Consider the following 14717-nt stretch of genomic DNA (forward strand, 5'->3'; position numbering starts at 1 on the left):
ACCAGACAGAGTAAAGCAAAAAGGCCATTCTGATATAATCCAGAACCTGTTGAAATTATGCTAGTTAAAAACAGATTATGGGGCCAGAAGTTAATGTACCAAAATTGGTGTGCCTTGCATCTTTTCGGTGCATTGTTTACATTCAGCACTTGTTCCTTTTTTATCCAGAGGTACAGGAATCTCTCAAAAATATTCCAATAGGGTCTTTTTTATGACCTGCAGCCATGGTGGATATTTCCCTGCCGTTTCCAGGTGTTGAAATTAGCACTAAGGCTGCACTCTGAAGAACGCTGTCCCTTCTTCCCAGTGCCGTTTTGATACTGGTGTTGCTCCTTTCCGGTTGCACAATCTGCTCCTTCTCCCCCTTACATAACTTCCCTGCCTCCCCCCCCCCCCAGAAAAAGAAGAACTAACAGCAATCCAAGACTTCTGCTTGTGTAACTCACAGGCCTGTTGCACTGCAGTATTGTACTTGTTTAGAGACAGAGAGGGAGGCAGTTCAAAAGTTAGTGGATGTCTGTGCACACATGCAAGGGGACAGAGCAAGGCCATTTACTGGAACTGCCCAGCCCCAGCCAGAAGCAAGGGCTGGGAGTTACTGGGCAGATCACTTTTTTCATGAGCTCGAGAATAAGTTTCCATGGCAGGTGGAGTCATAAATATTCATAATTTGAGAACTGAGGCCATCAGGGCTCATGTAGGGACAAGCTATAAAATAGGAGTATGAGACCCCCACCCCGAGGTGGGCTCAATGGATGATCCTGACGAGATACATGATGGTGTCTCCTAGCGTCAGAGGCCGGGTCCCAGTGCCTGTGATGACAGTCTTTTGCACCCAATAGCACATCCCCAGGTCCCCCACAGGATGAAACCATTAACGTGGCTCCCGATCGTGCCATTTTTATAAAGCTTAGCCTCAGAAGTTAGAAAGAATCAGAGGGAAACATCTTTCTATAGAAAAACAGCTTTTAACCCAAAGGTTTTGCTAGAGGCTCATGGATTCAGCAGTTATTTTTTATTTAAATGTTTAAGAGATTATAATAAGTTTTGGCCATAACAGATCTTGTATTAAATTCAGATTTAGTTTTAAACAGGTTTATTTTTAAAAATAAAAACTTATAATTTAAACAACACAATCAAAAAACTTCCATGCAAGTCACAGAACTGATCAATGTTTCTCCCCACGGTGCAGCATGAGCTTGTGGTTCTCCGTCCAGCCCACGCAGCAAGCACAAACTACCCCATGTTGGCAGCCACAGCACAGAGGCAAAAGTCTGGCATGAGCCATGAAGAGCATGCTCCTCATTCGCCCTGAGAGATGGCCCTTCCAGGAGAGGGTTCAGAATTTTCCCCTGCCCATAATCAGCTGCAGGGCTGTCGCACTGAATTTTAAAGCCAGCAAGTGGCTTTAGTGCCATTTACACTAAACGTAAGAACGGCCAGGCTGGGTCAGACCAAAGGTCCATCTACCCAGTGTCCTGTCGTCCGACAGTGGCCAATGCCAGGTGCCCCAGAGGGAATGAACAGAACAGATAATGATCAAGTGATCCATTCCCAGCTTCTGGCAAATAGAGGCTAGGGACACCATCCGTGCCAGGGCACAATTGCTGCTGGGCGGAGATGTGACAGGTTTTCAGAGAACAGACCATAGCAATTATTACAGAAAATAGACTTTATTTTTCCAGTTTATAGGACAGTTCCCATCACACAGAACATGACTGGTCACGGAATCCACAGCCATTAATGCCCTCAGTCATATACATACACTGCAACCAACACCTAGTTCTGTGTAAGGCATCTGGCGGGTCCAGGGGGAACCACCTGCTTGCTAATATACTCGAGTACAAAGGGGTAATGCAGCCCTGCCAGGGCACTGGGAACCAGTAAGCGTCAACAGGCTGGTTTTTAAAGTAACAGGGCTACAGCAAAGCTGAGGACACAGACTTTACCGACTCCGCCAGGAGGGCATAGGAATGCTCAGAGGGAGCATTTTAGGGCTGTGCAGCTTTTCCAGCTTTAGAATTTGACAAGTTGCTGGTTAAATTACAATCAAATTGAAAATAATCAAAAAGCAACAAAGCAGCAGGCAGCAGAAATGGTTTTCAAACAATCCTCTTCTGAAGAGAATCCCACGCCTGCCAACTCATTAGAGAAGGGACAAGTCTCACAAATGCAGCCAGCCGAGGAAAGAATAAAACAGCCAGGTTAACCTTTATTAATGTAACACAGAAATGTACCGACAACCTCCTGGTAGAAAAGTATTTTACATACGTTGGAGGGGACATCGTATAAATATCGCTAGGAAAGGTCAATGGCTGCAATAGTTTCACACTCAGCCTAAATTTTGCTGAGGTCTTAAAGGTTCCTTAAAATAATCTGAAGTAAACAAACACAAAGCAAAGCCTGCCAGCTATCTGACTGCTCAGCACCTTGGCTTTTACACTCACTGCAAGCACCGGAGCGTCCCCCCAAGGCAGAGCTCCCCTGCAGTTCTACATTGTACAGTGACTGAAGGGGGGGAGGGGGGGTCCCGAGGTTAAGGCACAGATTTCAATACCCAAATTAAGCTCACTGAAGCATGAGAGACGTGTTCCAAACAGGCTCAGTTTCACAGGACAAAGTGCCTCAAGCATGTTTACAAAAGAGCTTCTGGCTAGTGACCCTCACCAGCAAGAGATGCTTCTGGAAACCAGAACGGATTCTCCTTTGATCATCCAAAGTAGACTTTCTCATCTTCAGACGCACGCAGCATCTGTGTCTTTGGAAACTGCATTTTCACGTGGTTAATTTCCTGCTGGCTGCTCCCCACTCTCAGTGGTTAATGTAGTAGCTAACCCTTCTATGGGCTTTATTTTACAAATAGGTGCTTTAAGGAGCTGAGAACAAGGCAACTCCAGTACTTCCTGTCACATATAGGACATCCCTCGCTGCACTCCTCTAGCGTCTCCAAACACACGGGCACCTCCATATACAGTGCATGCCTTCCCTGCCCCACGTCCTCCTCCCCCAGCACACAACATGTTAGGGAGAGCAGAGACAATGGGGTCTCCTCCCAATGCCAGTGTGTAAACCTCACTGGGGTAATGGCAGCAACATGAGCGAGACACACTGCTGTGTCTGAACACTACATGACCAGGCAGCCTCCCTCCAGCCACCAATGCAGGGAACAGAGCAGCAGTTACAAATACAGATGTAGTTCCAGACATTAGGACAATTCCCATATAATGAGCCATTAAGTAACTACTCACTGTTGAAACTGGCATCACAGATTCTCTACCAGGGAAGTTGCTTCCCAGACTGAATGGTTTCTATGTACATGCCACTAAACACATGGAAGAAGTTTCTTGGGGAGTCAGCTACAAATGCACCCAGCTCTGGAGTATATCAGTTTAAGGTCAGAGTGCAAAACTAGTGCCTAGTGAGTGGATAGAACAAGAAAGGCAGGCTCCTAGTGCCAGGGCTCCCTTTGGCCGTCGGGAGGAGACGACATTCCTTATTTGTTGTTTTATCAAGGAGGTCAAAGATATAAATACACCTGAAATCCAGAGACCCCTATGATTCCCCAGTTCTCACCACTCCGGCTCTGCCTAGATTAGCAAACCCATCCAGCTGTCCCAAGGTTCAGAGCTGACAGTGCTTAGAACAGTGGCAGCAGCCAGCAGGCTCCAGCACTGCCTACACCCATGCAGCTGAGCTGGTGCTAGCCATAACGCCAAATTCTCAGACTGTCTCTGGCACAGACAGGGCTCACTGCCAGTGGATTTCCTTAGAAATGCATGAGCTTGCTGCGATGGGGGAGTAGGTCAGGCACTTTGGTAGCTGTGGCCAAAATATGCAGCAGCTCAATGTCCCTCTCAGTGTGTAGCTCTTTGGAGTGAAGTGCTGAGCTTCCCAGACCATCCCCTCTACAGGTTCCAGATCACAGATCAAGGGCTGTCTCGGGAGCTCAGGATGTCTAAAGATGGGATCCTTCGGGTACATCAAACCTTTCGTAACCCAGCTGAGCACGAACAGCAGAGAGGACGTGCTGCTGCTGGACATGAGAGGCTCCTACACTGTACACAGGAACCTCCCAGTCGACATGTTCAGGTGCTACCATGGCACATGCTTAGGAAAGAGGCAGAAGCGTTTCACATGGGATGGGGAGAGCTATGCACAACAAAGCCCTGCAGCTAACACTGGAACTGCCCTCTGGCAATCTCCAAGGTCTAACACATGGCCAGTACCGAGCAGGGTGGTGCTAAGATACAGGTCTTCTCACTGGGAGCTGCTGTCACTTACGCCCTAGCAGAAAGGCCAATGTAGCTACAATCCATGTCTGGGTGCAGTGGGGGAGGGGGTTGGTGTCTCCACTCATTGCTAGTGGCTCTGGGTCTCAGTTGTCCTAGAAAACAGAATTCCACTGACAAAGGGATTTTTGTTGGGTGTAACGGGGTCTGTAGTGTAGTGGGAAGAGGAATCCAAGCAACTGAACCTGATTCTGCCAACAGGAACTTACTGGACCCAGACAGAACTGGGAGAAACAGCCCAGAAAGCTCATTGACATTTCCTTTCCTAATATAATTTATGAGGATAATTGTGCCTCAAATCACTGGTGGCCAAGTGAAGAACCTCCCATCACATCAGCAGTGCTGAATGAAATACAGCACATGTTCCTATAGTGCCCATCACTCTGTAGTCCAGATCACTGGCCATTGGCGAGGCTAGAATTTGGTAATTCTTAGCTGGGAGATAGGGCCCAGAGGAAGGGGTCTGTGGTGACTGAATAGAGATGCAAGCGTTCACTAGGAAAGCAGACCTTTTCCTATAGGGGGAACTACAAGTCCTGGATACATGCCCTTCTTCCTCGTTACTATGCAGTGAAGCTGTCTTGGAACAAAATCTAAAGAAATGGCACTAAATTAACTTCTCTGAACAGATGGGGCGGGGCTCATTTTCACAGTGACAGAGGTATTTTTAAAAAGAAAAGGAGTACTTGTGGCACCTTTTTGACATTTTCATTAATATTTCAAAATTAACAGACTTTTTGGCCTTGCAAGACGGGGAAAATTCAACCCTGCCCCAGATGCTGGACTCTTTTCTATAAAAATAATGTCTATACATTCACTGTGGGTTCTATAACTAAGTTGGTTAGAATAGGAGAGGGATCTTACAAAATCTGTTGCTATTATATTACCACAAGGATAAGCACAGTGAATCTCTGGCGATTACCAGCTAGAGCTCCTTAGCCCCAGTCATTCCCTTCTTTAGAAAACAGAGAACAATTAAAGACTGCAGCTATACTGTGTCTGCTGCTTTGGGTAAACCCCTTTGTACCTGGCAGTACCCGTGCTCCTGAGGAAGTGACCGGATGTCACCTCCTACTGTACAGTTTGCATTAGCTACATTTCTTCATCAAGGTGAAAAGAAAGCTCCCAGACAGACAAGATTTCTGCCCCTCCTGGAGAGGGGCTTGAAAGGAGCTACATTTGCTCCTCTCAGCTTCTTACAGGAAGTCTAACTCGAGGGCCTGGTGAAGGGACACAAGGTCTGCATGGTTCGTGATCCTCCAGAAGGGCATGTTGTGCTGCAACAGAGAGTTACAAAAACACGGTTACAGAACGGCTATCCATCTCCACATAGTCACATCAAAGTGCATAGGTCGAGTTTGACAATGCAGTCCCAAAGCTGACAGGCCCTAGCATACACTGGGCCACCAGGATTCCGCTGGCCTGTTCATGCCTGTGCTACCCACACCTCTATGTTCAGGATGAACAAGGCTGCAGTCAGCTGAATTACAGAAGGTGCTGACCTCAGGCTGCTGCTCTCAGAGGACAGTTCGCTGCCTAGTTTACAGGAGGAGCATGCTTAGATGAGAAAGCAGCCGCATGGCACATGCATGAGAGTCAAGTCTGCATAAAGACTGTACAGACAGTGACTTAGTGCACTTGGCAGTTAGCAGGATTGGATTGAACCACCCTGAACAGCTTGCTTAACCAAACTGTCAATACCCACTGTTAGTCTAATTTATAAAACTGAGAGGGGATAACCAGGAGCAATCTAGTGATCTAACGACTGTTAGGAATGGAGTCCTCACTCATTTCAGAGACCTTGCACCTCACCAATCAATGTAATACGGTAACATTCTCTGCGATTATCTAATGAGGATGGTATTGTACTAACAGGCTATGAATGCAAGTTAAATGCAACCAAAAAAGGAAGCACCCAAGGGAGACATTAAGGCTGAGAAATCAAGCCCTCAAGAGTCAAGTAATTCTCCAAATTAAAGGATCTCCCACCATGTTAACTCTGTCAGGCTCCACATCATCCTGTACGTACACCCACTGTTAAACAGCATGCCTTGGGGGAGAGGAAAGTAGGGTTACAGTCCCCCCAGCAACTGTGGTTCTTTGAGATGATGTGGTCAGCGTGGATCCCACGGTAGGTTTGCATGCACCGCTGGTGTCAGATTGGGGTCTTTTGAGAAGCATCCATCGAGGCTGTGCATGTGCCCCATGCCTCCTCATGCTCCCATACGAGGGCATAAAAGGAAGGACAGCCATGACCCTCCTTCAGTTCCCTCGTAATTCTCCCTGGATAGCGGGATGAGGAGTCTTGGCTGTATCAGTCAAACAGGAATTGAATTGAAGCACTGCTGTCCCGAACCTGTGAAATGTTTCACAGAGGTCAGTGGGTTGCTCCACGTGGCTGCCCTACAACGGTCAGTGCAGTTCTGCAGCAGGCCAGAGATGTTGCCAGTTCCTGCTGGAGCGAGCCTTGATGTTTGGAGGGGCAGACGCAGCAGCCAACCGATAGCAAGTGGAAACGCACTGTGTGCTCTCCGTCGAGATTTGCAGGAAGGAGATGGCTTGGCCTTTCAACACATCACATGTGGCCACGAAGAGGCAGGGAGGAGGTCTGAGAGGCTTAGCCTTGTTGATGTAACAAAGCAGGCTCTTGGAACAGTCAGAGTATGAAGCTTCGGGAAGAGGACTGGTAATGATAGAGACTGGTTCAGGTGGAGTTCTGAACTCAGGGTGATTTCATCACCACTGCTCCCTGTCGAAGAAGGTACATGGCAGTCCAGCCATGAGAGCTTGTGCTTCAGCGACTCTGTGCTGATGTGATGGCCATGAGAAAGGCAGTCTCAATGGTGAGATGGCACAGTGAGCATTCTGCTAATTATTCTCAGGGGGGCTCCATGAAATATAGGAGAACCACATGAACCTTCCATGTGAGAGTAGAGTCTCTTACTGGAGGCAGGTCTGGAGAAGGCCCTTGAGAAATCTTGACTCTGTCTGGTGTGAAAAAACAGAGTGTAACTGCGTTGGAGTGTGGCACACTGATACTACTGCCAGATGGCCTTTAAGGGAGCTAAGGCCTAGTCCTTCCTGCTTCAAGGACCAGTATGTAGTCCAGAATTTTTGGTATCAGGGCCTTAGCTGGGTTTACATCATTTTGAGTTGTCTACATGGAAAATCTTTTCCACTTCGAGGAGCAAGTCTTCCCACAGGAGGGTTTCTGACTCTGCAGAAGGGTCTCCTGGACCTGCAGGGAGCAGTCTCCATCAGTCCTGTTGAACCTTCCAACATCCAGGCCATCAGATGCAGCAACTACAGGTCCAGGTGCAATACCAGCCCCTGGTTCTGCAACTGCATGTCCAGGTAGGTGGAAAGGTGTATTAATGGAGATGTCTGCAGGAGACCTGACAGCCAAACTTGCCTCAGCCAGGAAGAGGCTATCATTATGACCATAGCTTGGTCCCATCTGATCTTGGATATGATCCTGGGGATCGACAGAAAGGGAAGTAGTCCTTGAGACCACTGAAGAAGAAAGGTGTCTGTAAGCGAGCGGGACTAAAACCTCCCATGGAGCAGAAGTCCTTGCATGTGGCATTGTTCACCATGCAAACCGGCCTATGGTGGGAATAGCCCACCAGCAAAACACTGGATCTAGGGATGGATTTCCACAGTGACCACTTGTGGTTGGTTGCCACGTTCCTGCTCAGGAAGGTGCTAGGTTGTTGCTAACGCCTGTTCAGTGCAGAGCTAGTGGAGTCACTGTGCGTCAGTGGCACCATTTCCAGAACACAATCGCCTCCAGGCAGGAAGGAGATGATTGAGTACCTCCCTGCCTGTTCATGTAGTGCATCACCAGAGTGTTGTCCATAAGGATCTGCACTGTGGCATTCCAGAGGGCAGATAAGAATGCTATGGAAGCCAGCCTGATGGCTCTTAGTTCCAAGACATTCACATGGAGTTTTAGATCATCCTGAAGCCAGAAAGCTTGCATCTGCAGGTGGTTCAGGTGGACACTCCAGCCTGTGACCAGCATCATCATCAGGGAGGGGATTAAAAAAGGTACCCCTTTTCTTATGTACAGTGGGTCTAGCCACCATTCGAGGTACCACAGGACATGGGGTAGGTCTGAGACTTATTTGGTCATAAGGTGCCTAGATGGGGAATAGACTGTCCTCAGCCAGTGCTGCAGGAGGCTCAGGTGAAGTCTGGTAAGTGGTGTCACATATGTGAGCCCAGACTTAAGGCCAAGGGTCTCAGACATGGACACACTGTGGTTGTTGGCCTTGTCTGTGGGTCACACACTACAACTGCAGGGACTGGAACTTGTCCTCAGTTTGGCAAAAGCTTTCCTCAAAGGAGTTGAGCAGAGCTCCTTTGAACTCTAACATCTGTGCTGGTACAAAAGACAACATCTCATGGTTTACCAGGAGTCCCAAGTGGGAGAACGGAGCGAGGATATGAGCGGCTTTGATCTCCCCTTCGGATCTGCCTCTGACCTGCCAGTTGTCTAGATACGGGGCGACATAGATTCCTTGTTTCCTTAGATGCTCGGCCACCATGGACAGACACTTGGTGAACACTCTTCGCTCCGTAGAGTGTCCAGAGAACAGAACCCTGTACAGATGACAGTCGGGCCCCACTGCAAATGCTTAATACTTCCTGTGGGCCAAGTGGATGGCGATTTGGAAGTATGTATCCTGAAAATCAAGAGCCACAAACCAGTGGAGCTTGGAGTTCATGGAGGCAAATATTACCATCCTGAATCTGAGATGGCATATGTATTTGCTGAGTCTCTTCAGGTCTAGGATAGGTGAAGACCTCTTTTCTTCTTTGGGACAGGGAAATATCAGGTTTAGAAGCCTCTTCTCCTGCACTCCTGAGGTACCTCTTCTATGGTTCCTAGGCAAAGCAATGGGGTCCACTTCTGTTCGTTATAGGCTCTTGTTAAAAAGGTCCCTGAAAAGGGATGGGGTGGGGGTGGGTGGATATCAGGTAGGGAATGGAACTGGATAGAGTCTGCTTTTCTGAAGTCCAGGGTCCGTATTCTGCTGCTCTCCTTTATTCCTTGTCTCAGGATCCTGAATTTGACCATCTCATGGTCACTGCCTCCCACGTTCCCATCCACTTTTGCTTCCCCTACTAATTCTTCCTGCTTTGTGAGCAGCAGGTCAAGAAGAGCTCTGCCCCTAGTTGGTTCCTCCAGCACATATCCATCCATGACAGTACTCCAGTCATGTGAGTTATCCCACCAAGCCTCTGTTATTCCAATCACATCATAATTCCTTGACTGTGCCAGGACTTCCAGTTCTCCCTGCTTGTTTCCCAGCCTTCTTGCATTTGTAGAAGGCATAGAAGGCAGCATGTTTGGAGTCCGCCATTCTAAGTTCCTGTACAGGTGGGCTGTCTCTATGGGCAGGTTGTACAGGGGATCTGCAAGCAGCTGTTGGTTTGACAAGTGCTAAGAACAGAATAGGCCAATAAAAATAAAGAATGAAGGTGGTTCTGAAGAATCTCAGAAGGAGTTTTTTGATAAGTTTAGCTGGAGTGAAAGACTAGATGGTCAGACACCATCTAGGCTCAGTCTCGCTGCCATGGCTGGTAAGAGGGAACTGAGGGAGGGTTGTTGCTGCCTGTCCTTTCTGCCCTGGCAGGGGCCAAAAGGAGACACAGGGCACATGCTCGGTCCTGCCAGGTACTGCAATTCAAAATAATCCAATCTCATGCATGTGAGACACATGCATACCTACAGTGGATCCTCACTGACGTACACAAGGGAGAACACTAGAGGAGCACAATGTGACAGAGTTTATGCTGGCAACGGCACCAGGAGATGAAGAGGCCAAGATGAACAGCTACACAGAGGCAAGAGGGGAAGAGCTGGGATGGAGTGCACGTCACAGGAGGATCGGGGAGGAGCTCCACACCACTGGGGAGCAGCCAGGGAAGAAGAGCCAAGCCCCAGGAGCAGAGTCTGTGGAAAAGAAGAGCAGTGCAAGCTCAGCCCCCCAGTTCGCACCAGCCCCACAACCTGAGCTGCAGTCCCAGACACTCACCTGTTTAGCTGCTATCTCTTCATCGCGCCCATCTCCGATCACCACATAAGTTACTTTCTTTCCAAATCGTGACACAATCCTCTCAAAACAGCTCTCTTTACCTGCCAAAACACACCCCAATGGTGAATGCTTGTGGGAGCAGCACTACTCACCCCAGCACAGGCCCACCCTGCCAGGCCAAGGACAGACTCTCGTTTGGTTCCTTTCACAAGGCTACCATCTCCTCGGCAAGGACAGAACACCTGCTTTGGACTCTACTGGTACAAGCTGTTCCCTTTCACACGAGCAGCTGGAGAGAGCCAGGCAGCAGAGATTTCTCATTTACACAGTGCTCTTATTTCCATCCCAGGATAGAGAGAGGGTCATTTTCAAAGCACACAATACAAATGCTGGCTCCTTCTCTGATGCGGGAGCCCAAGTCCATGTCTTTTTCAAATCCAGTACTGAGCTGTCTAGAAGGATGAGCTCACAGCCACTGCATACTACGGGAGTTGGGCACCAGGGAGAGATTTGTCTGTGCCTGCCACTCCCTTCCCAAGGACTGGCTGGAAACGCTTTGCAACTACAGATCTAGCTCCAGTGACTAGATGGGCCAATGTGCCATATCCAGGCCATTTGAGGGGTGCAAGCCAAGGAGTTCCCCAGCAGGACTGTTAGTCAATTCAGACATCACACAGCAGCTACACCATTCCCGAGAGGGTGCAGTACAGCCCTGCCCCCCTCCACCCAACTGGCTCTGCTGTCCGGTGCTGAGGAGGGTAAAGTCATGGCCCTGCCCTCTCGCTCTGTCAGGCATCTAGCTCCCAGAGGCTTGCCAGCAGGGCCTGTGCTCTCCCTGGAATTCTGGCCAGCACCAGGGCCCTCCCTTCTCCTGCACATCCCAACACAGGGCCTGACCAAAACTGGGCCTTGAGAGGGACAGTGAGACTCTGCCAATTGAGCAACGCCTCTGTCAAGTCCCTTTAGCAATGGCTGTGTCTGCTGCAGGAGGCTGGGTCCCTGCACTGTATGCCAGGTGGCTGCGGACTCTCTATTTCCTGAAGAGATTTTACTGAAGAGGCTTAAATCTCAAATATCTACTGATAAGAATGTGTTAAAACAATTTGAATACTTCAGGAGCTGTACTGAAGCCATATTCAGTATACTCTCTGTGAAGTGCCCGATGACAAGGATGAGGGCAGAAGCCCACAATTGGCAGTCTTGGGCAGTGCTGTTCAAACTTAGCTGTGTTACTGGGGCCTCGTCTACATTAGGGTTTTTTGCACCAGGACAGCTACCCGAGTGCCAAACTGGCATGAATGTTCTGCACCTGTGTTAAGTGGGGTTTATCCCAGGATAAACTGTGAAGGTACAAACCATGCATTATGCCAGTGCAGTCCATCCACACTGGTGATGTAGCAACAGTGCTAAAATCCCTGACATAGTTGAGCTCTGGCTCTCCCTCTAGAGGTCCCAGCCAGTACTCCGAAACAGGCACCCCTGGCAACAACAAAGAGCTATTTGGAGCAATAACCGTACCTATTTTTGTAGCACTATAAATATTTTCAATGGGGAACACTTCTCCCAAGCCGTACAAGAGAACTTTGGCAAGAGCTGGCACCAGCTGCGTCGTCGTGATCAGGACATTCACACAATTTTTTCTAAAGGGTAAAAGAATTAACAATGAAAAACACAGCCATGGCAGAGGGTGCAGGGGCTGGCTCTGGACAGCTGGCTTAGGCAACCATAGCAGGGGCCACATGCTTTGCTGGACACTGCTGTACTTTTCAAAGCAGATTGTAATTTAGCCTCTCTCTTTTTGCCTACTGAAAAAGTCTCCTCCTTGCTCTCCCCCTCATCCTTCTCTTACATTTAGTGCTTTTTGTACATCCCTCCTCTTCTTTAAACTGCATTCAGTGCCTTTAACAGTAGCTGGGCTCTGTCCATCTCTATTGCTTTCTGTTCCAAGTCACTGACATGAGCACGCAAGTCAGTTTGAGTCGGAGCTAAGAACACAGCAATGTGCTGTCATGCAGAAGTCTGTCCCTCACTCCCCTGGGGTGAGGGAAGCAGCACCTTTGGCCACTGGGAAAGGAGCACTCAGTTTCAGTTCTGAGCACTTCCTTTGACTGATGCTTATGTAGACAGTAACAAACACCTGCCGAAGCCAGGCCCAGCCTACTTTAGCCAAACAGAGGGCTGCTGTATCTCAGGTCTCTGGGGGGGAAGAAACACAAAGTGGGAGGGAACAGAGAGAGCCCAAGGGATCCCCTCCAAAAATTATATCAAATGTTCTAAGGAATAGGCAGCTAGAGAAAGTTGTGCACGGGTACTACAAGCATTAGCTGCTTCGAGGGGCTGCTGATCACACAGCCTTTTGCTCTGCTTTTCGGCACAGGTGTGTCATTGTAACGCTGGGCAAGCAGCAGGGTGAGAGGGTCACTCTGCCCCTCCACAAGTTCTGCTGAGTTACTTCCTGTTCTGACAGAGGAATGGGCGCTGCAGCGGGGCCTGGGCAGCTGGTCACGGACAGTTACTGTTGGAGTGACATGTACTTGGCCCCAGTTCCATACCTGGATTGTATGAGAAGTAGGGATTTTAATGCAGTTCCCAGCCAGGAATCCGTTAACACTTCTATATCAGCCCGTAGTCTCTGCAAAGCTTCTCTCTTCTGTGGGCTGAGGAGGCCTACAGGAGGTGCAGACAAACAAAAAGCTCCTTAGAAAACCATATTTCCCCAAGTAGAGGTATTGTCCAGTGCAGAGAACTGCCCCATTCGGGCCTCAAGGTAGCAGCAGTGCTTTCTGGTCTGACTGGCTGGAAAAGGCATGTGAGGAGGGTTGTTTTCAAACCTGGCTATGAGATTAGGAAAACAACAGCTGGTAAATCAGTTTCCAGGCACACAGGTGACATGGTTGGGAAGTCAGGATTGTAACTGGTGTTTGAATTCTAAGGAGTGTGGGGAGAGGGAACAGGGCAGGGCATTTCACGATACTTTGACATGATTGCGTAAGACTAGCCCTTAGAGTACTGACAGTATCATCTGTTCCGTTTTGTTCCATTCCAAAGTGCACTGAGTGAAGGGCAAGGAGCTAGGTAGGAACTCCTGGGTTCTATTCCCAGTCTTGACACAGACTTACTGTGTGGCCTTGGGCAAGTCTATAACCTCTCTGTATCTGAACTTCTCCACCTGTAAGAAAGGAAAAATGCTGACCAAACACCCTTGACACTGGGGTGGAGCACACTGAAGCAGTAAAGCACTATATTTATAGATTCATAGGGCCTGAAGGGACAATTCTGATCATCCCGTCTGACCTCCTCCATAGCACAGGCCAGAGAATTCCACCCAGTAAATCCTGAACCAAGCCCAGAATGTAGGTTTGAGAGCTAGAGTACAGATCTTTTAGAAAGAGACTTCCAATTTTAGTTAAAAGACTTAAATACAAGGGGTAGCAGGGCTGTCACCAGTACATTTGCACATCCCACTACTGCTCCTGGGTTAGTGTGGGCAATGCAGAGTTTTGGGGTTGTTAGGAGAACACTTTGTGGGAGGAGGGGAAGAGAAGAAACTGGATAAGGAATTCAAAGAACTTTGCCGACAGATTTTAAAAAAGGCGCATCAGACTGTGGGCCCAGCAGTCTGAAGAGTGCACACAGTGCACATTTCAGGAAAACTCACGGCGGTTAAGGATGAATCCAGTGAACCTAGGGAGATGTAGGTAGCGTGAAAACGTGCAACATTTCACACCCCTCAGCAGCTAACATTGTGCCAATTCACCTCAGTCCTGACCTCCAGCAACTCTAGTCCAGCCCCACACCAACACAAGCTAAACCTGGCCAATGCAAACAAGGCCTAACGCGCTACACTTCCAGTTGTGGGATTCTCCATCTCACATCACAAACCAGTCTCATTCTGCACTCTGTACTGCTGAACAACCTTTTGAATGTCTCTCTTTTTCACACGGGAAACAAATCAAGGTTTGTGAAAATAAATGTTGTGAAGTGCAGAATGGTTTATTTCAAGCGATTTAAGGTGAGCAATATGCAGCTATTTGTACAAAAGCAGCAGCAATGGGACATTTTACATTTAATGGAAAGATTATAACCTGCTAAAGGCACTGGAAACTGATCAATGCAACCTACATAGCTAGCAAATTGCATCAGATTGCCTTTCAGTTCTGGCTAATGCATTTTCAACACATGAAAATGATGCAACATGTCACGGGGGAGTGGCCATGCCCCTGAAGCTAGGAAATGGAAAGAATGGATGGTCTGGGTTCTCCCAAAGGGTGGATCCCATATGCTGCCTTAGGGGGTGGCGGCTTTGCTAATGCCCAAGCACCAGGATGAGTAAAAATTACTGTATGTGGAACAGCTTCCAGCAAGAACCCCGCTTTGTGCATGG

At 48.5% G+C, this 14717-nt stretch overlaps 1 protein-coding gene across 6 annotated transcripts in view; it reads right to left on the reverse strand.

The window, feature by feature from the left end:
• Positions 1-980: 980 nt before the first annotated feature.
• The window catches only part of EYA3 (EYA transcriptional coactivator and phosphatase 3), a 140109-nt gene continuing 126372 nt past the window's right edge, over positions 981-14717 (reverse strand). For all 6 annotated transcript variants that reach the window (XM_073317485.1, XM_073317489.1, XM_073317486.1 and 3 more), the window contains 4 exons: positions 12886-13000; positions 11852-11973; positions 10334-10434; positions 981-5566 (listed from right to left, as the gene is read on the reverse strand). In XM_073317485.1, coding sequence (XP_073173586.1) covers positions 5486-5566; positions 10334-10434; positions 11852-11973; positions 12886-13000 — 419 coding nt within the window. In that variant the 3' untranslated portion in view covers positions 981-5485. The remainder of the gene's footprint in view (positions 5567-10333; positions 10435-11851; positions 11974-12885; positions 13001-14717) is intronic.

Source organism: Lepidochelys kempii, chromosome 19 (genome assembly GCF_965140265.1).
Source record: "Lepidochelys kempii isolate rLepKem1 chromosome 19, rLepKem1.hap2, whole genome shotgun sequence".
NCBI lineage: Eukaryota > Metazoa > Chordata > Testudines > Cheloniidae > Lepidochelys > Lepidochelys kempii.